The following is a 26,606-nucleotide window of genomic DNA, read 5'->3' as shown; positions in this document are numbered from 1 at the left end:
ACATTCTAAGTTAACGCCTGAACTTAACCGTAAAACACGTCAACATTTGACTTCAAAAGTTGTTTGTGAAACATGGATGAATGTCTAATTGTCAGACCTAGTTGGTTTATGGCCTGGTACTCAATGTGCCTTCCTCTGCAACGACAGCAAGTGCTTGTTTTACTTCTGCAAAATGCAGCACTGTGGCTTCTGTTTTCTGACTGGTTGAAGATGTTCCAATCGCTTTAAAATGTGTTTTTCTGCAACTCCACTCGGGCAAAAAAAGGCTTCAATGGTAACACACACACACACAGAGAGAGAGAGAGAGAAGGATAATGTGGAGAGGGAGAGCTGAAGAGGGAAAGAGAGTGAATAAAAGAAAGAGAGAAGGGGAGAGAGAATTAAAGAGAGAGAGAACATAGCACACACAGACCTTTTTAATGCACTGCCTTCATCACAGCAGACCTATTAGTGGGATGTCTCCACATTAATGTTGCATTCACATGGCAGATGAGGTTTGGGTGGCAACCCCTTAACAGCGTGTGTGTATGTGTGTGTGTGTGTGTGTGTGTGTGTAAGGGTAGGTGGAGTGTAAAGTACCTGCCACACGCTGATATGTGTGTGTGTCTCTGTGTGTGCGCGCTTGTATGTGCGTGTGTGGGAATTTGTGCAGAAGGAAGCGATTACAATTGTACTTATAGGTCGCAGGGGCGCAGTTTCCTTTGGGAAAATAAATTCAATTTACCATGTGTTGGTTTTTCAAGTCAGGTCCACCACATTTCCCCAGCTCAGCTACAAGCAGTCTCCTCAACCTGTCTCTATAAGTCTGCATATTCCCATATAGTGCACTACTTTTGACCAGATCCCAATGAGCCCTGATCCTGACTAGTGCATAGGGTGCCATTTGAGACACAATTAATGTTTCTATGTTAGAGTTTGTAGTTTATCTTGATATTCTGTAGATACTAATCATGTGGATTACTCTTTACAACGCCTGCTGTTGGGACACAGATATGAGAGAGAGAGAGATTTACATGACATCTGTACATCTGTCTAAATCTTTCTGTCTCTCCATAATATTAGTAAATAATGTTATGTTATTTGAATTAACAGTGTTTTCTCTATCATAGTAATTGGAATAATTCCAATAATTGATATGAAGGATAATCATCATGATGATCTTAATAATAGCAAAAGTCGAGTCAACATCCTTATGTTGATATTTTATTTTTAAAAAAGGTGCATGTTATCAGTTTCTTTATTTGTGAATTAATCAACGTGGGAAAGGATTAAAAAAAAAAAAGAACGGTTCCTCAACAAAAAAAGTATCAGTGAACGCTTGAATAAATGAACGACGAAGTCGCTGGAAGCGAAGCAATAATTGCGAGGAGAGCTCGCAAACATGCTTCGAAGGACACTTGGAAACGAGTGCCGCCGCGTGCCGTCCACTGTTTTTCCCTCTTTCCGCCGCTGAGAGGCATCACTAGGCTACCACTTACCCGTCATCCAACCACGACGGGCCCACTGTAATCACATCATGTTAACATGGGAAGGTCTGAAGTTGCCTCTGAATGTCACATACCAACAATGTGATGGGGACACATATAGCCATATAAATGTAGACGCTGACACACGAGCATTGTGACTAGAAGGTTAAACAGAAGGTTGTCTTCGGGATCTTATAACGCGCAATATGGAGAGGAGGAAAGCCACGGGAGAATACCACGGCATCCCTGTGTCCAAAATGTAGACTGCATATTATGGGACGGGCGGCACGTTTATTTCGCTAATTGGGAAAGTTACAAAATATACAATGATTATAAATGGGTCTTATCTGAACAGGTCGTCGCTGGACCCGTACGAGGAAGTGTTGAACCGCCCTCCGTGGGTTACTACAACTTTGGGGTGCTTCCTGATATTCACTATCGTGGTTGATATTTTGGGCAACCTTTTGGTGATATTCTCTGTCTACCGGAATAAGAAGCTAAGGAATGCAGGTGAGTAATGTATACTATTGTGCACGAGGTCGGAGTAGCCAAAGTATTGTATTGTGTTTATAAACAAGTTTCAAATTGTTGTATTTGACCCGACATTGTTTTGATACATTTGAGTCCGAAATATGACAACAATAAAGGACAGGCGTTTGGGTAAAGCTATATACGCTGTTCGCGCGCACATGTAGAAATTAACAAAACAAGTAGGCTTATTTGTGCAGAATTTGTGATATACCTACTACCTACATCGATGAAAAGCAATAAAATGCACGGGTCTATCCCAATTAATTTAGTTTGAGCTTAAAGCTACGGTGAAAGTAATGATCCGGTGGCATTTGGAGGTAGCTACCCGCGCGTTAAAGAGGATGCCGTGCCAATGTTGGTAGCCTGATCGTATGCCCTATGATATTATACCCCAGGCAATAACAATAGCAAGAGAGGGTCAATGAAAAATAGACTCGCGGAGATGGATTGACACGCGCCGCCCGCAACTACTCAAGAGAAACTATAGGATGGACAGCAGTGTATTTCAGCAGACATGTGCGCCACAGGCTCCACATGCTTAGTTTGAGTTTGCATTTCACATCCTATCAATCATGTAACTAAACTGGGATGTCTGAATGAGAAAATCTTCAACTATCCGTTTTATTTTTCAATGGAAAAATTGGATTAAGTGACAGAAGATGCGTCACGTGCGCACTTGGGTTTTATCAATTGGGATCGGAGTGGAGCTGCTGTGTCCTGCCTATTATCACCAGATGGCAGATTGGATATAGAATGTGTTTGATATTATAATGTAGGATAATGTCGTATGTAGGATAATGTTGTATGTTGTATGTATATTTTAAATGCATTATAGTATTGTACTGTGGCGTGGTTGTTTAACTTATGTTTGGATATTTCATGTCTTAATGATTCTATTCCAAAGTACAGTACTGCTGTAACCTGCTGTGATAAGACTACGACTTTCTTGAGTGAGAACGCAATAATATACACATCATAAAAATATAAACATATCTTCAGTAATAAAATTGTGATTTGATAGGCTACAGATAACATGTGCGCCAGATAGAAGTTAAGCTGTTGAGAAAATACACATTTAGTCCTACATTATTACTGACTGGTGAGTTCTCCAAATACCAAATGGACATGCTTTGGGATCTGGTGCCGCTCTGGACATTCAATGACAGATTGGAATTTTAGACGAATCCACATTGTACACAGATTTGAGGGTTTGTAGTTTACTGGAATGTGAATCTAGATAAATGACTCTTTTTTTTTTACCCCCCAAATTACTTTTTTTTCCTTTGACGTTTCATGATATTAGTTGCGTTTGATTGACACAGCCTAGACCTAATGTCAAACGCAGAGCATCTTTTAAGTGATTTAAGAAAAATATATTTGTGCCAGTCATATTAAGACCCTCCCCCTAATGTGAAGAGTATTATTATTATTAAGACTTCCTGTAATTCCTTGTCCCACCCCCCTCTCCATCCTGATTTATCATTATAATCACTTCCGTTTGATATAAACATACACAGAATTGCACAATCGCTTTGTCCTGGATGTGAGTTTATACAGCAAATAGAATTGATGATCAGGTGCAGAAAAAAATCACATATTTTTAATTTGGTATGACATGTTTGATCACATTTTATGGTGCCCAGTCTGTGGCCAAAAAAACGATACTTATTTAGGGAGCACATCTTTGAGGACGGGAGGGATGATACATTTAAGTGCACAGAGTTCAATTGATTTAGCAAGTGCAGTCTCTCTGGGTGCATCTCAATAGTCTGACGTGGCTCCCTCTCCTCCTTCTGCGTCAATAATGGCTGCATCTCAACAGTCTAAAGTGGCGCCCACTCCTTGTCCCATGTGCTTCATTTGCACTGATCTGAAAGTCCTAATGGTAGTCCCGAATTATTAAACTGCTTCACCTGTCCCGTCCAGTCCTTTCACATCAGTGTAGATGAAGGAAAGGAGACAAGTCGAGGAAGCTACTTTAGACTGTTGAGAGGAAGCCGTTGTTGTCAACTTCACAGTAGCTGGTGTCCTATTTTTTCCTTGTACATACTCACCCTAAAGTTATTCTTTGGTTTGTCAGTTATCTCCTTGCATTGTCATTATAGTTGCAAATCCTTGCTACGCCACTGCTGAAAACGAACTATAAATTAAGTATCTAAGATGTGCCAAATCAATTGTTTCCAGCTCAGGGCTCCAGCTAGGTATTTTGGCTCCCGAGTGGTGCAGCGGTCTAAGGCACTGCTTCTCAGTGCAAGAGACATCACTACAGACCCTGGTTCAAATCCAGGCTGAGTCACATCCGGCTGTGATTGGGACTCCCCTAGGGAGTGGCGCACAATTGTCCCAGGTTTGGCTGCGGTAGGCTGTCATTGTAAATAAGAGTTTGTTCTTAATAGTTCAATAAATAAAAAAATGTGGTTTGTGAGCTAAGAGGCTAACTTGCTAGATCAAGCTTATTGGTTACAGCAGAGACAATGAATCCCCTGCTGGATCAAGATCCCTGCTGCATAAATGCCTTTTCATTTATTTTCTTTTATTTTTATGTTTGGAAAGAAATAGCGGCCCTTGTCTGCGCTGCTGACAATACCGTATACCCCGGTATGGTACAGGAACGGTATGAAATACCGCCCAACCCTAGTTAGAATATCTGCTTTGAATGAAACCATTTAGACTGACATGAATATCCATTCAGTCGTTTGTCAGCTTTCTACACAACAATAATTGGCTCTGTATAATGTCATTAGTAATGGATCTATGTGACCGGCTTCAATTGAGCCACGTGAAAAAATGTGTTATCTCTCTAACTCTGTTTCCACAACAGCGTTTGGCGAATACTAACATCCCTTAAGGAGGCCAGCCACCCAGTTTCCCTGTATCCTTAGTTTTATGCCTTTCAGGAGCGTTTGCAATTTCCCTGCCCTGTTCCCAAAGATGGTGCATGTCCAACTCAAAGCCCTCACAATTTTCTTTCTATTCAAGCCTCCCAAAAAAAGGAAAAAAACGCTACATTGGTAAATCGTATGCCTCATGATTATTTTCAAGGTCTATTGGCATGGAGTTGTCTCACCAGGCTACATAATGTTTGACATGGTTGTTATTTATGGGATGGAATGGAATGCATGTGCCGGTTCGTTTTGTCAATGTAAACACGGATTATGACTTGACTCCTCGAGCAGTCTGCGAGCTATGGATAAACCGCAGACAACCAAAGTCTGTTTGTTGATGCTGACCAAAATGGGGTTTTGTGGTATGGGAAAACTCAGGCATGGGAATAAACTGAAATAACAGAATGGGTTTGAATTCCATGCAAGTTTCCATTAACATGCATCCCAAATGGCACCCTCTCTATGCAGTGCACTACTTTTGACCAGGGCCCATAAGGAGAATAGCGAGCCATTTGGGACACTGATCATGCCTATTTTCTCCTCAGCGGATATTTAAGTATTTTGTAAAGTTCAGACAAAGTGCAAAGTCCCATAGCGTTGCTAAAACAGATTGGTCCAATCGTGGAGTAAGGCTCATTTTGGGCATCCGGGGAACGTGGAAGCCACCACCACCTCTGCCCATGTGGCCTGCCCCTTTGCCAGCGAACGGAATGTCTGTCCCGCAGAAGAGTGTGTGTGTGTGTGATTGACTGCACATTGAACTTTAATCTGAAGCACTCTCTCTCTCAACCCAGCGATGTTGCATTGCTTTCCATCCTTTCAGAAGCAGAATGTTGTTTGTGTGCTAAAGTTTTGAATACACGCTACATGCATGCTTGTGTGTGTGTGTGTGTGTGTGTGTGTGTGTGTGTGTGTGTGTGTGTGTGTGTGTGTGTGTGTGTGTGTGTGTGTGTGTGTGTGTGTGTGTGTGTGTTTGAGGTACACCAGGCACAACAACAGTGTTTACTTGTCGTGTTGTGTATGATTTAGGGCAGGTCATTCCATTTCAATTCATCATTCAACTTGTGCCAGACAATAAATCTTGGCAACAGAGAACTTGAAGACATGACATACCTGTACAGCGCATTGGGAGAGTATTTAGACCCCTTAACTTTATCCACATTTTCTTACATTACAGCCTTATTCTAAAATGGACGAAAAAAAGTTTTCCGCGTCAATCTACACACAATTGATTTTCTTTTTTTCTACTGTGTTATTGACTTGTTTATTGTTTACTCCATGTGTTGTCTGTTCACACTGCTATGCTTTATCTTGGCCAGGTCGCAGTTGTAAATGAGAACGTGTTCTCAACTAGCCTACCTGGTTAAATAAAGGTGAAATAAATAAAAAATATTTTTTTATAATGAATACGGTATGCGGAAATTGTTTTTTTTAGAATTTTTGGCAAATGTATTAATGAATAAATAACAGAAATACCTTATTTGCATAAGTATACTATTTACTATTAAACACAGGTGCATCCTGTTTCAATTGATCATTCTTGAGATTAAAAACAACAACATTATTTAACAAAGCAAGTCAGTTAAGAACAAATTCTTATTTACAATACCTGCCTAGGAACAGTGGGTTAACTGCCTTGTTCAGGGGCAGAACGACAGCTGTTTGTCAGGGATGCGAACTAGCAACCTTTCAGTTACGGGCCCAACACTCTAACCACTAGGATACCTGCCACCCCATGTGTCTACTTATAGCACATAGCCAAGACAATGCAGGAGTGGCTTCAGGACCGGTCTCTGAAAGTCCTTGAGTGGCCCAGCCAGAGCCCGGACTTGAACCAAATCGAACATCCCTGGAGAGACCTGAAAATAGGTGTGGAGCGATGCTCCCCATCCAACCTGACAGAGCGTAAGAGGATCTGCAGAGAAGAATTAGAGAAACTTCCCAAATACAGATGTGCCAAACTTGTAGCGTCATACCCTAGAAGACTTATGGATGTAATCTCTGCCAGAGGTGCTTCAACAAAGTAATGAGTAAAGGGTCTGAATACTTATGTAAATGTGATATTTCTGTTTTTTTTAAAGAATTTCGGTAAAATTTCCCAAAACTGTTTTGCTTTGTCATTGTGGGGTATTAAAGTACCAGTCAAAGGTTTGGACACACCTACTCATTCCTTGGTTTTTCTTAATTTGGACTATTTTCTACATTGTAGAATAATAGTGAGGACATCAGAACTATGAAATAACACATATGGAATCATGTAGTAACCAAAACAAATCAACATATATTTTATATTTGAGATTCTTCAAAGTAACCACCCTTTGCCTTGATGACAGCTTTGCACACTCTTGGCATTCTCTCAACCAGATTCAGGAGGTAGTCACCTGGAATGCATTTAAATTAACAGGTATTCCTTGTTAAAAGTTCATTTGTGGAATTTCATTTATTCTTAATGCATTTGAGCCAATCAGTTGTGTTGTGAAAAGGTAGGGGTGGTGTACAGAAGATAGCCCTATTTGGTAAAAAACCAAGTCCATAATATGGCAGCTCAAAAAAGCAAATAGAAAAGACAGTCCATCGTTACTTTAAGACATGAAGGTCAGTCAACCCGGAAAATTTCAAGAACTTTGGAAATTGCTTCAAGTGCAGTCACAAAAAGCATCAAGCGCTATGATGAAACGGGCTCTCATGAGGACCGCCACAGGAAAGGAAGACCCAGAGTTACTTCTGCTGCAGAAGATAAGTTCATTAGAGTTACCAGCCTCAGAAATTGCAGCCCAAATAAATGCTTCACAGAGTTCAAACATAAGCAATGGACATTAGACCGGTGGAAGTCTGTTGAGTCCAAATTTGAGCTGTTTGGTTCCAACCGCCGTGTCTTTGTGAGATGCAGAGTAGTTGAAAGGATAATCTCCGCATGTGTGGTTCCCACCGTGAAGTATGGAAGAGGAGGTGTGATGGTGTGGGCATGCTTTGCTGGGGACAGTGTCTGTGATTTATTTAGAATTCAAGGCACACTTATCCAGCATGGCTACCACAGCATTCTGCGGAGATACGCCATCCCATCTAATTTGCACTCAGTGGGACTATCATTCGTTTTTCAACAGGACAATGGCCGAACACAACTCCAGGGTGTGTAAGGGCTATTTGACCAAGAAGGAGAGTGATGGAGTTCTGGGTTAGATTACCTGTCCTCCACAATCATCCAACCTCAACCCAATTGAGATGGTTTTGGATGAGTTGTACCGCATAATGAAGGAAAAGCAGCCAACAAGTGCTCAGCATATGTGCGTACTCCTTCAAGACTGTTGGAAAAGTATTCCAGGTGAAGCTGGTTGATAGAATGCAAAGATGTCATCAAGGCAACAAATACAAAATATATGTTGATATGTTTAACACTTTTTTGGTTACTCCAATTCCACATGTGTTATTTCATCGTTTTGATGTCTTCACTATTATTCTACAATGTAGAAAATAGTAAAAATAAAGAAAAACCCTTGAATGAGTAGGTGTGTCCAAACCTTCGACTGGTACTGTATGTGTAGATTGATGAGGAAGAAAAAACGATGTCACCCATTTTATAATAAGGCTGTAACGTAACAAAATGTGGATGAAGCCAAAGGGTCTGAATACTTCCCGAATGCACTGTATGTCTATACTACAGAGTCTGATTATAGAGTCTGGTGTAAAAGCTATATATGGTCTACAAGCCATTCGTATACTGTCAAATTAATGTCTTTTCATGTATACACATTGCAAGATTCAATGATGTTTAGGTAAACTTCAGATTCAAACTTCAAGTTCCAAAGTTTGTTTTCGTTTCATTAAATGTTATTTTGGATCATCATAGAATCCAAACCCCACTGCCACTCCAGAGTCTGTTATTGTAGCTCCAAGCGTAATACATGATTTCTAAGCATATAATACGGCATTAAGTGCTTTGCGTATGTCCCCATTTATGACAAGCGTTTACGGCCCCTAAATATCCCACTGGCTTTGTTGCTAAACCTCTTTAACGGAAATTGGTACACAGCACGGTGACGTCAAATTAGAGAGCTCAGTGAAAAAACAAAAGACAAATCTTATTTTTGGAGGGAAATTGATATTTTTAATTGCAGTGATTTCCCCCAGCGTCCTGTTTGAATTTCATCTAGAGGGGAAGACATTTTAAATCCCAATTGAACTCTGGGTCAAACTAGATTGAGGTTTGTATTTTTGAGACCATTCTGTTGTACTAGACACACCGAACCAACAGCAACTCTAAAGTATAAAACAGTGTTTAAAATATTTAGATTCGATTAGATAGTACTTTATTGTGTGTTTACACAGAAATGTGTATTAGGTACAAAATTTGCACTGCGTTCAAAGAGATTCCACAGCAAAACAGAGACATGATATAGTCATAACATCAGACATACAAATTCATGAATTTATTCATATATGACACAGGTCTAGTATTCACTAAGCTGTCAATGGACAGCCTAGAATGTTTGAGTGACAGGGAAATACATGGGGTGTTGTGAACAGAGCTGTTCGTTCACCTCTCTGACAATCTGCTGCCCAATATCTGTCATTGGAGTGTACCAGTGTCACGCCCTGGCCATAGAGAGGCTTTTATTCTCTATTTTGGTTAGGCCAGGGTGTGACTAGGGTGGGCATTCTAGTTTCTTTATTTCTCTGTTTTCTGTTTCTATGTTTTGGCCGGGTATGGTTCTCAATCAGGGACAGCTGTCTATCGTTGTCTCTGATTGGAAATCATACTTAGAGAGCCTGTTTTTCCACCTTAGTTGTGGGTAGTTGTCTTTGTTAGTGGCCCATATAGCGCTAGGAAGCTGCACGTTAGTTTTTGGTGTTGTTTTGTCTTGTTTTGTTGATGACATTCTTAATAAAGGAAAATGTATGCTCACCACGCTGCACCTTGGTCCGGTCATTTCTCTGACGACGTTCGTGACAACCAGACAGAAGAAGAGTCACATTTTAGACCTGTCTTGTAAAGTTCAAGGTTTTTTTTGCTGGATGCACGTGGCAAACAAAGTATTGCCAGAATGTAGTGTATTGTATTTACATCACAAGGATTGGAATGAGTACATGTTGGCACCAGGTCAATTTGTTCGATCTAGTTGCAGCAGTCAACTTCTGTTGCGTAGTCAAAACAATATCAAAGTGAGGCCTCCCGGGTGGCGCAGTAGTTTAGGGCGCTGTACTGCAGCGCCAGCTGTGCCACCAGAGACCCTGGGTTCGCACCCAGGCTCTGTCATAACCGCCTGTGACCGGGAGGTCTGTGGGACGACGCACAATAGCGTCGTCCGGGTTAGGGAGGGCTTGGCCGGTAGGGATATCCTTGTCTCATTGTGCACCAGGGACTCCTGTGTTGCGGGCCAGGCGCAGTGCACGCTAACCAAGGTTGCCATGTGCACAGTGTTTCCTCTGACACATTGATGCGGCTGGCTTCCGGGTTGGATGTGCGCTGTGTTAAGAAGCAGTTTGTCTCTGATTGGAAATCATACTTAGACAGCCTGTTTTTCCACCTTAGTTGTGGGTAGTTGTCTTTGTTAGTGGCCTGTATAGCCCTAGGAAGCTGCACGTTAGTTGGGTTGTGTATCGGAGGACGCATGACTTTCAACCTTCGTCTCTCCCAAGCCAGTATGGGAGTTGTAGTGATGAGACAAGATAGTAGCTACTAAAATAATTGGATACCACGAAATTGGGGAGAAAAGTGGGTAAAAAAAAAACCCATCAAAGTGAGCTGTCATGCTGTTCCATAAAGACGTCAACACCACCTGTTTTTGAGAGACACGCTCAATAGGCTTGGGCAGTATAGGGTATACCGGGGTATTTTGAAATAACAACTGTATGATTCTCAATACCGTAAAAAAAATAATAATAATGGGATGCGCCAAATAAATTATCTCCAGCTCATGGTTTGGTAACTTGCTAGATCAGTGAGACTTGCAAGCTGATCAAGAAACTTGATCAGCTTTCAAGATCAAGTCTCTTGGTTACAGCAGAGACAATCAATCCCCTCCTGAATCAACATCCCTGCTGTTAAAAATAGCATTGTGCGCCCCCCCCCCCACCCACACAAAAAAAAGTTTACTCCGGTATGGTACAGTAATTGTATGGTATGAACATTTTTATTTTACCTTTATTTAACTAGACAAGTCAGTTAAGAACAAATTCTTATTTTCAATGACGGCCTAGTAACAGTGGGTTAACAGCCTTGTTCAGGGGCAGAACGACAGCTTTTTACCTTGTCAGCTCAGTGATTCGATCTAGCAACATTTCAGTTACTAGACCATCGCTCTAACCACTAGACTACCTGGCGCCCCATTACAGGCCCATGCTACAGGCCCATGCGGTGTAGACTCCTTGCTTGGATAACAAATGGTGCAAAAATGTTTTTGATATTGGCTGTTGCATCTAATGCAAATCCCAAAAGCTCTCAAACAAAGCAGCAACAGTTCCACTCTTTGAAACAGTGTAAAGTTTGCATCCGTGAAGTGGGATGAGATGTCTGTGTCCTTCTTCCCCATCCAGGTTGCAACACATCCGGGCCGTGATTGGGAGTCCCATAGGCTGGCTCACAATTGGCCCAGTGTCGTCCAGGTTTGGCCGGTGTAGGCCGTCATTTTAAATAAGTATTTGTTCTTAACTGTCTTGCCTAGTTATATAAAGGTTCAATTATAAAAATCCAGTGGGCTGGTAGTATCATTAGCCCCCAGAGTTTTCACATCGGAAAGTGCGACTGGCGCTACTTTGAGACCGGCCGGGACCCCATTTTGACTTGGCCCGGTAGGCTCCTTCTGTAAGATCAGTGCAGCTATAGGTGATTTGAATGTGGGTTTAGTGCCACACACCAGGTGTCCACTGCCACCGTGTGTGAAATTGAACAGCGGCTGGCTGATATGTTTATTAAGTATTTGAAATCCGCCACCACTGTGAACGCCGCTGCATTTGACACATTGTTACTCTCTGACACTGTGCCGGCTCGCTTTTTCCTCCGGGTGCAGCGGAGAAGCTAGTCATTACCTACCTCCTTGAAACCCCTGTTCACATTTCTACAGAGACATTGACACGGTGGCCGTATCGACTCTATTGTGTACATGACGCATCACTCAATGAATACCAGTAATCTGCTTTCTCATTCTTCTCTGTAGACATTGTCCCTATCTTCTTTAGTTGCATAGCTTTCTAAGTTGGATATGTGTAACCTTGGTTGATATGCTCAAACCTTTCATGATGTCTTGTCAGTTGGAATTTCTACAAAACCATCCGCCGAGAACCAGTCTGTTACCACAGAGTTTGCCTCGCTACACTACACAAAGCACAGCTTGCCTAACAAGGGAATTGGTACCGTTCCCTCAGCATAAGAACATGTTTAAAACAGCACCGCAATGCTTCAAAACGCTAACCAGAAAGTCACATTGCGATCGACATCTTTGTCAACTCTTACCAGTGAACCTTGGCCAAAAAAGCTGCATGCTCCTGTTGATGTCCGTTGCCGCGGCGACTGACAACACTAGGAGTCAAGCAGTGGTGGGGGGATAGGGCATGTTGTCAGGAGCAAGGAGGATGGTGGGTAAACTCAGGTGAGGGCCGCGGATATGTGGGGGCAGCCTTCGCTGCGTGTATGTGTGCTGGTGGCTTCCCTGTGTGTGTGTGTGTGTGTATGTGTGTGTGTGTGTGTGTGTGTGTGTGTGTTGGCAGCTTCCTATTGTATGCGTGTGTGTCTATGTTGGTGGCTTCGCTAATGTGTGTCTGTGTTGGTGGCTTTGCTGTGTGTGTGTGTGTGTGTGTGTGTGTGTGTGTGTTTGTGTGTCCGAGCTGCATAAATTAATAATTTGTTTGGAAGAAGTGGATTAGAGAGCGAGGCCTGGCTAAGCAACGTTCTCCTTAGTTCTCGTCATAACCCACTTAACATCGTCCGTAAATCAGTCTCAACATCACCTCCAGTCAACTAGGGCAATGAAAAAGGGAAAGTCGTCAACACCTCTTCAAGTAGGCTTGCCTGTGTGTGTGTGTGTGTGTGTGTGTGTGTGTGTGTGTGTGTGTGTTTGTTATTTTATTAGGATCCCCATTAGCTGTTGCGAAAGCAGCAGCTACTCTTCCTGGGGTCCGCACGAAACATGACATAATACCGAACATTAATAGACAAGAACATCTGTCTGTGTGTGTGATGTGTGTCTATCAAGACACCCTGGAGCAGTGAGCAAACTTAATGAAAGGTTTGGATTGTGTTGTGTGGTTCAAATCGAATCAAATTGTATTCGTCACGTGCGCCCAATACAACAGGTGTAGACCTTACAGTGAAATGCTTACTTACAGGCTTTAACCAATAGTGCGGAGAAAAACAAGGGTGTGTGTGTGTGTGTGTGTGTGTGTGTGTGTGTGTGTGTGTAGATAAGTAAAGAAATAAAACAACAGTAAAAATACATTTGAAAATAACAGTAGCGAGGCTATATACAGACACCTGTTAGTCAGGATTATTGAGGTAGCATGTACATGTAGGTATGGTTAAAGTGACTATGCATACATGATGAACAGAGAGTAGCAGTAGCGTAAAAAGAGGGGTTGGCGGGTGGTGGGACACAATGCAGATAGCCCGGTTAGCCAATGTGCTGGAGCACTGGTTGGTCGGCCCAATTGAGGTAGTATGTACATGAATGTATAGTTAAAGTGACTATGCATATAAGATAAACAGAGAGTAGCAGCAGCATAAAAGAGGGGTTGGGGGGGCACACAATGCAAATAGTCTGAGTAACCATTGGTTACCTGTTCAGGAGTCTTATGGCTTGGGGGTAAAATCTGTTGAGAAGCCTTTTCATCCTAGACTTGGCACTCCAGTACCGCTTGCCATGTGGTAGTAGAGAGAACAGTCTATGACTGGGGTGGCTGGGGTCCTTGACAATTTTCAGGGCCTTCCTCTGACACCGCCTGGTGTAGAGGTCCTGGATGGCAGGCAGCTTTGCCCCAGTGATGTACTGGGCCGTACGCACTACCCTCTGAAGTGCCTTGCGGTCGGAGGCCGAGCAATTGCCGTACCAGGCAGTGATGCAACCGGTCAGGATGCTCTCGGCTCAGTTATAATTCTGTTATCATCACTCCTTTGGGGATTGACGGAGGGGGGAGAGAGAGAGGTAGAGCGAGACTAATAGAAAGGGAGGGATACAGAGACATTTCATCTTGTTTGGCTTGTTTTTCTGTTTATGGTGTGTCAATATTTTGTGGATTCCATTTTTCCGAACAGTTTTGTCCTGTTTGTTGGACTGGGTCTTCATGCGCCCTTGTGTGTGTGGTGTGACCGTCTCTCTGTTTTTTGGAAGTAAAAGATCCACATCTTTGAACTACCCTGCTCTCTGCGCCTGACTCCTCCACTCACTACTTCTAGAAGCCGTTACAGGAGTCCCTAGGGCGGCACAATTGGTCCTGTGTCAGGGCTTGGCCTGGGTAGGCCTTCATTAGGGCGGCAGGGTAGCCTAGTGGTTAGAGCATTGGACTAGTAACCGAAAGGTTGCAAGTTCGAATCCCTGAGCTGACAAGGTTCAAATCTGTTGTTTTGCCCCTGACAGTTAACCCAATGTTCCTAGGCCGTCATTGAAAATAAGAATTTGACTGACTTAACTGACTTGCCTAGTAAAAAAAAATTGTAAATAAGAATTTGTTCTTAACTGACTTGCCTAGTTAAATAAATGAAATATATACAGTTGAAGTTTGCATATACCTTAGCCAAATACATTTAAACTCAGTTTTTTACAATCCCTGACTTTTAATCCTAGTAAAAATTCCCTGTCTTAGGTCAGTGAGGATCACCAGTTTATTTTAAGAATATAAAATGTCAGAATAATAGTAGAGAGTGATTTATTTCAGCTTTTATTTATTTCATCACATTCCCATTGGTCAGAAGTTTACACACACTCAATTAGTATTTGGTAGCATTGCCTTTAAATTGTTTAACTTGGGTCAAACATTCTGGGTAGCCTTCCACACGCTTCCCACAAAATAAGTTGGGTGAATTTTGGCCCATTCCTCCTGACAGAGCTGGTGTAACTGAGTCAGGTTTGTAGTCCTCCTTGCTGTCACACGTTTTTTCAGTTCTGCCCACAAATGTTATATTGGATTGAGGTCAGGGCTTTGTGATGGCCACTCCAATACCTTGACTTTGTTGTCCTTAAACCATTTTGCCACAACTTTGGAAGTATGCTTGGCATCATTGTCCATTTGGAAGATCCATTTGCGATCAAGCTTTAACTTCCTGACTGATGTCTTGAGATGTTGCTTCAATATATCCACATAATTTTCCATCCTAATGATGCCATCTATTTTGTGAAGTGCACCAGTCCCTCTTGCAGCAATGCACCCTTGCAACATGATGCTGTCACCCCCTTGCTTCACGGTTGGGATGGTGTTCTTCGGCTTGCAAGCCTCCCCCTTTTTCCCTCCAAATATAACAATGGTCATTATAGCCTAACAGTTCGATTTTTGTTTCTTCAGACGAGGACATTTCTCAAAAAAGTACGATTTTTGTCCCCATGTGCAGTTGCAAACCGTAATCTGGCTTTTTTATGGCGGTTTTGGAGCAGTGGCTTCTTCCTTGCTGAGCACCCTTTCAGGTTATGTCGATATAGGACTCGTTTCATTGTGGATATACAGTGGGGAGAACAAGTATTTGATACACTGCCGATTTTGCAGGTTTTCCTACTTATAAAGCACGTAGAGGTCTGTAATTTTTATCATAGGTACACTTCAACTGTGAGAGACAAAATCTAAAACAAAAATCCAGAAAATCACATTGTATGATTTTTAAGTAATTAATTAGCATTTTATTGCATGACATAAGTATTTGATACATCAGAAAAACAGAACTTAATATTTGGTACAGAAACCTTTGTTTGCAATTACAGAGATCATACGTTTTCTGGATTTTTGTTGTAGATTCCGTCTCTCAAAGTTGAAGTTTACCTATAATAAAAATTACAGACCGCTACATGCTTTGTAAGTAGGAAAACCTGCAAAATCGGCAGTGTATCAAATACTTGTTCTCCCCACTGTAGATACTTTTGTACCTGTTTCCTCCAGCATCTTCACAAGGTCCTTTGCTGTTGTTCTGGGATTGATTAGCGCTTTTTGCACCAAAGTACGTTCATCTCTAGGAGAGAGAACATGTCTCCTTCCTGAGCGGTATGACGGCTGCGTGGTCCCATGGTGCTTATACTTGCGTACTATTATTTGTACAGATGGACGCGGTACCTTCAGGCATTTGGAAATGGCTCCCAAGGATGAACAAGACATTTTGTTTTCTGAGGTCTTGGCTGATTTCTTTTGATTTCCCCACGATTTCAAGCAAAGAGGCACTGAGTGTGAAGGTAGACCTTGAAATACATCCACAGGTACACCTCCAATTGACTCAAATTATGTAAACTAGCCTAACAGAAGCCATGACATAATTTTCTGGAATGTTCCAAACTGTTTAAAGGCACAGTCAACTTAGTGTGTGTTAACTTCTGACCCACTGGAATTGTGATACAGTGAATTATAAGTGAAATAATCTGTCTGTAAACAATTGTTGGAAAAATGACTTGTGTCATGCACAAGTAGATGTCCTGACCAACTTTCGAAAACTATAGTTTGCTAACAAGAATTTTGTGGAGTGGTTGAAAAACAAGTTTTAATTACTCCAAACTAAGTGTATGTAAACTTCCGACTTCAACTGTGTATATACAGTATATCACAAAAGTGAGTACACCCCTCACATTTTTGTAAATATTTGAGTATATCTTTTCATGTGACAACACTGAAGAAATGACACTTTGCTACAATGTAAAGTAGTAAGTGTACAGCTTGTATAACAGTGTAAATTTGCTGTCCCCTCAAAATAACTCAGCCATTAATGTCTAAACCGCTGGCAACAAAAGTGAGTACACCCCTAAGTAAAAATGTCCAAATTGGGCCCAATTAGCATTTTTCCCTCCCCGGTGTCATGTGTCTCGTTAGTGTTACATGGTCTCAGGTGTGAATGGGGAGCAGGTGTGTTAAATTTGGTGTCATCGCTCTCACACTCCCTCATACTGACTGGTCACTGGAAGTTCAACATGGCATCTCATGGCAAAGAACTCTCTGAGGATCTGAAAAAAATTATTGTTGCTCTACATAAAGATGGCCTGGGCTATAAGAAGATTGCCAAGACCCTGAAACTGAGCTGCAGCATGGTGGCCAAGACCATACAGCGGTTTAACTGGACAGGTTCCACTCAGAACAGACCTCGCCATGGTCGACCAAAAATGTTGAGTGCACGTGCTCAGCGTCATATCCAGAGGTTGTCTTTGGGAAATAGACGTATGAGTGCTGCCAGCATTGCTGCAGAGGTTGAAGGGGTGGGGGGGGTCAGCCTGTCAGTGCTCAGACCAGACGCCGTACACTGCATCAAATTGGTCTGCATGGCTGTCGTCCCAGAAGGAAGCCTCTTCTAAAGATGATGCACAAGAAAGCCCGCAAACAGTTTGCTGAAGACGAGCAGACTAAGGACATGGATTACTGGAACCATGTCCTGTGGTCTGATGAGACCAAGATAAACTTATTTGGTTCAGATGGTGTTAAGCGTGTGGCGGCAACCAGGTGAGGAGTACAAAGACAAGTGTGTCTTGCCTACAGTCAAGCATGGTGGTGGGAGTGTCATGGTCTGGGGCTGCATGAGTGCTGCCGGCACTGGGGAGCTACAGTTCATTGAGGGAACCATGAATGCCAACATGTACTGTGACATACTGAAGCCGAGCATGATCCCCTCCCTTCGGAGACTGGGCCGCAGGACAGTATTCCAACATGATAACGACCGCAAAAAACACTTCCAAGATGACCACTGCCTTGCTAAAAAAGCTGAGGGCAAAGGTGATGGACTGGCTAAGCATGTCTCCAGACCTAAACCCTATTGAGCATCTGTGGGGCATCCTCAAACGGAAGGTGGAGGAGTGCAAGGTCTCTACCAGCTCCGTGATGTCGTCATGGAGGAGTGGAAGAGGACTCCAGTGGCAACCTGTGAAGCTCTGGTGAACTCCATGCCCAAGAGTGTTAAGGCAGTGCTGGAAAATGATGGTGGCCACACAAAATATTGACACTTTGGGTCCAATTTGGACATTTTCACTTAGGGGTGTACTCACTTTTGTTGCCAGCGGTTTAGACATTAATGGTTGTGTGTTGAGTTATTTTGAGGGGACATCAAATTTACACTGTTATACAAGCTCACTACTTTACATTGTAGCAAAGTGTCATTTCTTCAGTGTTGTCACATGAAAATATATACTCAAATATTTACAAAAATGTGAGGGGTGTACTCACTTTTGTGATATACTGTGTATATACAGTGCCTTGCGAAAGTATTCGGCCCCCTTGAACTTTGCGACCTTTTGCCACATTTCAGGCTTCAAACATAAAGATATAAAACTGCATTTTTTTTGTGAAGAATCAACAACAAGTGGGACACAATCATGAAGTGGAACGACATTTATTGGATATTTTAAACTTTTTTTAACAAATCAAAAACTGAAAAATTGGGCGTGCAAAATTATTCAGCCCCTTTACTTTCAGTGCAGCAAACTCTCTCCAGAAGTTCAGTGAGGATCTCTGAATGATCCAATGTTGACCTAAATGACTAATGATGATAAATACAATCCACCTGTGTGTAATCAAGTCTCCGTATAAATGCACCTGCACTGTGATAGTCTCAGAGGTCCGTTAAAAGCGCAGAGAGCATCATGAAGAACAAGGAACACACCAGGCAGGTCCGAGATACTGTTGTGAAGAAGTTTAACGCCGGATTTGGATACAAAAAGATTTCCCAAGCTTTAAACATCCCAAGGAGCACTGTGCAAGCAATAATATTGAAATGGAAGGAGTATCAGACCACTGCAAATCTACCAAGACCTGGCCGTCCCTCTAAACTTTCAGCTCATACAAGGAGAAGACTGATCAGAGATGCAGTCAAGAGGCCCATGATCACTCTGGATGAACTGCAGAGATCTACAGCTGAGGTGGACTCTGTCCATAGGACAACAATCAGTCGTATATTGCACAAATCTGTCCTTTATGGAAGAGTGGCAAGAAGAAAGCCATTTTTTTAAGATATCCATAAAAAGTGTCGTTTAAAGTTTGCCACAAGCCACCTGGGAGACACACCAAACATGTGGAAGAAGGTGCTCTGGTCAGATGAAACCAAAATTGAACTTTTTGGCAACAATGCAAAACGTTATGTTTGGCGTAAAAGCAACACAGCTCATCACCCTGAACACACCATCCCCACTGTCAAACATGGTGGTGGAAGCATCATGGTTTGGGCCTGCTATTCTTCAGCAGGGACAGGGAAGATGGTTAAAATTGATGGGAAGATGGATGGAGCCAAATACAGGACCATTCTGGAAGAAAACCTGATGGAGTCTGCAAAAGACCTGAGACTGGGACGGAGATTTGTCTTCCAACAAGACAATGATCCAAAACATAAAGCAAAATCTACAACGGAATGGTTCAAAAATAAACATATCCAGGTGTTAGAATGGCCAAGTCAAAGTCCAGACCTGAATCCAATTGAGAATCTGTGGAAAGAACTGAAAACTGCTGTTCACAAATGCTCTCCATCCAACCTCACTGAGCTCGAGCTGTTTTGCAAGGAGGAATGGGAAAAAATGTCAAATCTCTCGATGTGCAAAACTGATAGAGACATACCCCAAGCGACTTACAGTTGTAATCGCAGCAAAAGGTGGCGCTACAAAGTATTAACTTAAGGGGGCTGAATAATTTTGCACACCCAATTTTTCAGTTTTTGATTTGTTAAAAAAGTTTGAAATATCCAATAAATGTCGTTCCACTTCATGATTGTGTCCCACTTGTTGTTGATTCTTCACAAAAAAATACAGTTTTATATATTTATGTTTGAAGCCTGAAATGTGGCAAAAGGTCGCAAAGTTCAAGGGGGCCGAATACTTTCGCAAGGCACTGTATATATATATATGTCTCTCTGTCTTCAATACTCTCACAAGTACCCTATAGCCCCTGAGCTGTCCTCTTCTTTATCCCTAACCTTTTCATTTTCTTTATCCCCCACCACTTCCTTCCTCTTCATTATCCCTGACCTCTTCCTTCCTCTTCTTTATCCACATCCACTTCCTTCCTCTTCATTATCCCTGACATCTTCCTTCCTCTTCTTTATCCACCACCACTTCCTTCCTCGTCATTATTCCCCACCACTTCCTTCCTCTTCTTTATCCCTGACCTCTTCCTTCCTCTTCTTTATCACCCACCACTTCCTTCCTCTTCATTATCCCTGACCTCTCCTTCCCTCTTCTTTATCCCCCACCACTTCCTTCCTCTTCATTATCCCTGACCTCTTCCTTCCTCTTCTTTATCCACATCCACTTCCTTCCTCTTCATTATCCCTGACATCTTCCTTCCTCTTCTTTATCCACCACCACTTCCTTCCTCGTCATTATTCCCCACCACTTCCTTCCTCTTCTTTATCCCTGACCTCTTCCTTCCTCTTCTTTATCACCCACCACTTCCTTCCTCTTCATTATCCCTGACCTCTCCTTCCCTCTTCTTTATCACCCACCACTTCCTTCCTCTTCATTATCCCTGACCTCTTCCTTCCTCTTCTTTATCCCCCACCACTTCCTTCCTCTCCATTATCCCTGACCTCTTCCTTCCTCTTCTTTATCACCCACCACTTCCTTCCTCTTCATTATCCCTGACCTCTCCTTCCCTCTTCTTTATCACCCACCACTTCCTTCCTCTTCATTATCCCTGACCTCTTCCTTCCTCTTCTTTATCCCCCACCACTTCCTTCCTCTCCATTATCCCTGACCTCTTCCTTCCTCTTCTTTATCACCCACCTCTTCCTTCCTCTTCTTTAACCCCCACCTCTTCCTTCCTCTTCTTTCTCCTGCTTTTCCTCCCTCTTTCAGGGGCTGTATTTAATCATTTACAATATAATACAGTGTAAACCTCCTTTCTGCTTGAAGTGCACTGGGGATGACGCAATTTGGCGGGCTCAGTATAACCTAATGCTCGTCCGAGGGGAACCGTGCACAACTTATGCATATGGTAGTGTATGCCGGGTTAGAGTATAAGAGATGTTTTGAACACACGCACCCACACTTGCGCCATTGCGCAAAATGGTATGCAGCATCAGCTGACAATGTAACGTTCAGGTTCTGCTACCATTTATGTCAAGCCTTCTACACATACGATTTGATACAGACGAATGTTAAATTCAACGTATGCACCACACTGAACGCACTACAACTGCCTCTGACACGCAATGTTGCAAGGCAAACGCAGCGTTCCGTTGGAAATGAATGTACTTCTGGTGTGTCTCCCCTCTGATGCGCCTGTCTGTTTTCCCAGAAGAGCTTGGGCATGATCCACTTATGTTTGATCCCACTCTCTCCCCCTTCCCATCAGACTAAGCCAAATATGAGTGGGCTACCTTACAGGCAAAAGGGGTTGCAATGATGTCATTCTAACATCTTTTGTGACATCATGGGCAGGTTTCATATGCTGATTCTGGAGACCAGAAGACCAGATTACAACCAGGTAAAGATTAATTTATCTGTCAACTCTTACGACCAGGTAACCGATTCACAACCAGAAAATGTCATACATCACGTGACACATTTGGAATTCTGGTTAAACTCAGGAATCTGAAAAAAAGGAGATATTACTACATTAACTTTGGAACTAGTGAACCGATGTATCTTTTCACCAGCGCCCATAGGGACTATATAGGGAATAGGGTGCCATTTTGGGACAAACCCATAGTCGATGATAGACACACAGGCACTTGATGATAGACATATAGGCACTTCTTTAATATCCACTGTGAACACTTTGTCCCCTTCAAGCTTTATGTGAACGCTGACCAGCATTTCCTTGTGATTATTACTGTAGATTAGCAGGGTCACCCTGTATCCTCACTATGGCCAGTTACACTTATTATAATCAGAAGTAAGAGAGAGAGAGGTAGAAAGTTGGAGAGAGTAAGGTAAAGAGAGAGATAAGGAAAGGTAGAGAGAGAGAGGATGAAGAGAGGTTGAAAAAGACAGAGAAAGAAGGAGAGAGAAACAGACAGTGAGAGAGGGATGGAAGGAAGGAAAACAGCCGGAAGCAGAAACCGGCAAAGGATGACAGGACGTGATGAAACATTACTGTTGTCTTTGTGTGCAGGAGGAAAAGAGCAAGAGAGGAATACAAGACAGGCCAAAATATGAAACAAAAAAAACAAAAGAAAAATCGTGTCCAAATGCGCCTCTTTATTTTGGGCAAAAGATTTGTTGAAAATGATAAAGTATCACGATGCTCAAAGTGTAATTACAGAGACAAAACTTTTATCAAATGGGTTTTTGTGCTCAGCAGATTAGAAAGAAAGCCAATTCCACCCCAAGGCAAGATGCGTTCCATGTGATAAAACAATTAAACGTTTGTTTTTTTCTTCTAGGGGTAGGATCAATTACTGTATCTGGGTTTTCAGCAGCGGTTGGAATCCAAATGATTTTCCAATGATTTTGTTCTGAAAATAAACATTATTTTGCTAGAGCCACGCTCCTATAACTTGAGCCATAGAGGACCAGCGAAAACCACGTAGCTGTGAACTGCCAAGATAAGCCAATTAGCTTACCCGTCCTCGTCACACGATATGCCAATATCACCCTATACGTTTTCAATAGCCACTCCATTGAACTGACCAAGCGCTAATGGCTTGTATTGTTGTGGCACACCCTGCATCCCAAATGGCACCCTATTCCCTACGTAGTGCACTACTTTTCCACCAGGGCCCATAGTAGTTGCACTGTGTAGGGCATAGGGTGACATTTGGGATGCAGAGCATTGTGTCAACGACCGCAATTGCACTTCACAGTACTGTATGTGCCACTGTGGTGACAGGGCCATCCATGCGTCAGAGGACATTAGTGACAGCTTCTCCCGTAGGGCAGTATACATTCCCTTGTATGGATGGATCTTGGGGACAAGTAAGCACCCCCCTCTGACTTCTCCTCCATTGTCATTGTCACATAGTGAGGAACTTTAGAACAGCTAGTGGCTCCTAGTAACAGCCTATTTTTACAGTAAATGCATTAATGAAGCCTTAATTAATGCATACATTTATTTGTATTTGTTTTCTTTAACCTTTATTTAACTAGGCAAGTCAGTTAAGAATAAATTATTATTTACAATGACGGCCTACCGGGGAACAGTGGGTTAACTGCCTTGTTCAGGGGCAAAACGACAGATTTTTACCTTGTCAGCTCAGGGATTCGATCCAGCAACCTTTCAGTTACTGGCGCAATGCTCTTTCCACTAGGCTACCTCATTAATGAATTGTGCTACATATAGAAAGTGTGTAATAGGAGCAGATTGCGTTGCCAAACTGACAGATTGTGTTACCTCCAGTATGTGTACTGTATGTCACAAACTGCACATCTCTTGTATAATTTTATATATATATATATATATATATTTTTAGAATTTACAATTGCCGTGCAAGCTCAGTCAGTCCATCAGAGGATGGAATACTAACTTTCCATTTGCTAACGCTAACGTTTAAGGGGGTGCAAATGGTTTTCCTTCCAAGCAGTATGTTTTCTTTTAACAGGCCATAAACAAACTCTTTGAAATGCTTCTCTACATGAATTCATCAATTTCATAGACTTTCTAATCCGTTACAATCTCTCTCCTCATGCCTGGCTGCTCAGCCCTTGTCCAAGCCAGTTAGTCTGAGAGCCTCCACTGTCAGGGCCATTTGGGCACAGTCCAATAGGAAATAGGATAATCTCGCCCATAAACTACCCTCACATCCGAAACTCGGCCGAGCCGTATTTTCTCAGAGGCCTTGAGCCCGTCAGGAGGCACCTTTTGGATGTGTTATGAATCCAAAGGAGTGACTTCCGTGTTAATGCGGTGGTGAAGACAGCCTCAGATTTGTCCATGATTGATATCACCTGTGGTATTTTAGGGCAAAATATAACATTGATAAGCAGGACTGCTGAGAGGTTTTGACGCATTTTGGCAGTTGGAAGGTGGGTGCATGGCTGCTGTGTGTGCGTTTGTCAGAGACTACTCTCTCCCCGGTGGAGCGGACGAGGTTCACAGATATTTTCCCTCCGTCAGAAACCACACTTTTGCTGTGGTTACCTAGTGGGTTACCCCACTTTTCATTCTGCTGCTCGTAGAGTGAAAGAGAGGAAGAGTTGGCTGGACCTCCAATTTGTTTTCAGCACTTTTATTTCCAAACCTCGTTTTCTCATGGCTCTCTCGTCCCACTGCAGCAGACATATGGTGAGTACTATGTTTGATATATCGGATTGCAATAAAATCACAGGATTGAATCGCAAAACATATAGAATCGTGAGAATCGCAATACGTATGCCACATGCTACAAATAGAACAGGTGACCTTACAGTAAAATGCTTACTTGCAAGCCCTTAACCAACAATGCTGTTTTAAGGAAATACCCCCCAAAACGTAAGAGATAAAAATAACAAATAATTAAAGAGCAGCAGTAAAATAACAATAGCGGGGATGGGAGCAGCAACATTATGTACAAGATAACTTACAAACAATGCGAAAAAAGTAACAAAAAAGCACAGTTGGTTAAAAGCCAATAAAACAGCAGCCATCCTCTCTGGCGCCATTGGCACCGAAGTATCGAGATAATATCGTACCGTGAGGGTCCTGGCAATTCCCTGCCTTAGTTTACAATATATTTAAGCATTACATTGTCATATGCTGTCAACAGTTTCTAATTCCCTGTCCAAACTGTCATAACAATATTAATTTATCCAGTATTGTTAGGGCAGAAGGTGTGGGAATAGAGTGAAATCATTTTGACTTGTAATAATGTGCTTTTTTTTTGTATAGAATCCCAGTCATTTTACATTGTTGAGTTCTCAAAGTGAGTTTAGAGTTCTACTCCTGGTTATTAAAAATCAAAATCAATACAAATCATATTTTATTTGTCACAAGCGCTGAATAAAAGAGGTGTAGACCTAACAGTGAAATTTACTTACAAGCCTTTAACCAACAATGCAGTTTTAAAAAAATGCCAAAAAAAATAAGAATAAGAAATAAAAGTAACAAATAATTAACCTGACAAAGATGTTGGTTCCCAATTGGGGATCAGCCCTCCCACCGTCAGCTGGAACGGTGGCGCACGGAATGCAAAAATATTCTTAGAAATATTTAACCTCCACACATTAACAAGTCCAATAGCTCAAATGAAAGATAAACAACTTGTTTATCTAGCCAGCAAGTCAGATTTCTAAAATGTTTTACGGCGAAAACATAGCACATATTTATGTCAAACCACCACCGAAGACACACCGAAGACACAGCTAATTTCCATAGCCAAATTGAACAAAATATGCAATCACCAAACGCAGGATTAAAAGAAAAATAATTTCACTAACGTTTTGAAATCTTCATCAGATGACAGTAATATAACATGTTACACAGTACATTTATGTTTTTTTCAATAATATGCTATAAATATCCATAAATCTCTGTTTACAATGACGCCATGTTAAAAAAATGCTACTCAAATGTCCGGAGAAATGCCGATGGCTTCTGCAGATGCCGTCAGCTAACATGGAATACACAACATAAACTTTGACTAAATATACATGTTCTACATATATATAGAAAGATACACTTCTTCTAAATGCAATCGCTGTGTTACATAAATTTTTAACGTTACAGATTTCATTCACTAGGCTATAATCTGAGTCGGCACTCAGGAATTAGCATTTTGGCTCCTCTATCTCGGAGTCCACAGAAACCGAAATCTAACACAGAAATATTCCCTTAACCTTTGCTGTTCTTCCATCAGAAGACCTGGAAGGGTTTATACTTACCAAAAACAGCTTTAGTTTTGAAGTCTGTGTCTTTCGGTTATTTCGGTTGAAATGCAGCCAAAAAGTAAAGTGGGTGCGCACCAAAACGTCGAAATTACATATTATATGTCGACTAAACTTGTCAAACTATGTTCAGAACACAGCGTTAGCATGTTATATAGCTTCACAGCAATTCTCAGGACGAACAGAAACACACGCATCGTTTAATCAATCTTGGAAGAAAGACACCACCGGAGCAGAACGCGCATGAGAGTAACCTGCTTTCTCGCGTGACCGAAAGGTTTCGCCCGCCAAAAGTCTCGTGAGCGCGCGATTCACACAATGAGAAGCCCCATTGAAAGCGGACATCGCGCTGAAGGCATAGAAACTGTTCCCAGGACTGTAGGTGCTTGGGAAGGGTGGGGGCGATGACGTCAAAGTTGGGCCAACTTTTATGATGACAAGAGAGAGTTTGGGAGAATGAGTGCCCTGAGAGTTCTGCTTTACTTACAGACATAATTTAAACGGTTTTAGAAGCTTTAGAGTGTTTTCTATTCAATAATAATTTTTAATTGCATATATTAGCAATTTTTGACAGATTTTTTTTCTGTTTACTATGGGCACGCAATCACCCCAAAGGGGGCAGCAATCAGCCCTATCCCCAAGAGCAGCAATAAATAACAATAGCGAGGCTATATACAGGGGGTACCGGTGCAGAGTCAATGTGCGGGGGCACAGGTTAGTCGAGGTAATTGAGGTAATATGTACATGTAGGTAGAGTTATTAAAGCGACTATGCATAGATAATAGCAGCAGCATAAATTTGATAAGACGTTCAGGAGACTTATGGCTTGGGGGGTA

The 26,606-nt window shown here is 42.1% G+C and overlaps 1 protein-coding gene across 1 annotated transcript in view; it reads left to right on the top strand.

Annotated features, from left to right (window-relative positions):
• The first annotated feature begins 1,465 nt into the window (after positions 1 to 1,465).
• LOC109901128 (melatonin receptor type 1A-A) overlaps positions 1,466 to 26,606 on the top strand; it is a 60,044-nt gene continuing 34,903 nt past the window's right edge. The window contains exon 1 of the mRNA XM_020497169.2: positions 1,466 to 1,976. Within this exon, the coding sequence (XP_020352758.1) occupies positions 1,793 to 1,976 (184 nt within the window). The 5' untranslated portion in view covers positions 1,466 to 1,792. The remainder of the gene's footprint in view (positions 1,977 to 26,606) is intronic.

Source organism: Oncorhynchus kisutch, linkage group LG12 (genome assembly GCF_002021735.2).
Source record: "Oncorhynchus kisutch isolate 150728-3 linkage group LG12, Okis_V2, whole genome shotgun sequence".
Lineage (NCBI taxonomy): Eukaryota > Metazoa > Chordata > Actinopteri > Salmoniformes > Salmonidae > Oncorhynchus > Oncorhynchus kisutch.
Note: the sequence above shows the minus strand (reverse complement) of the source record. Positions and strands in the feature narration are given on the sequence as shown.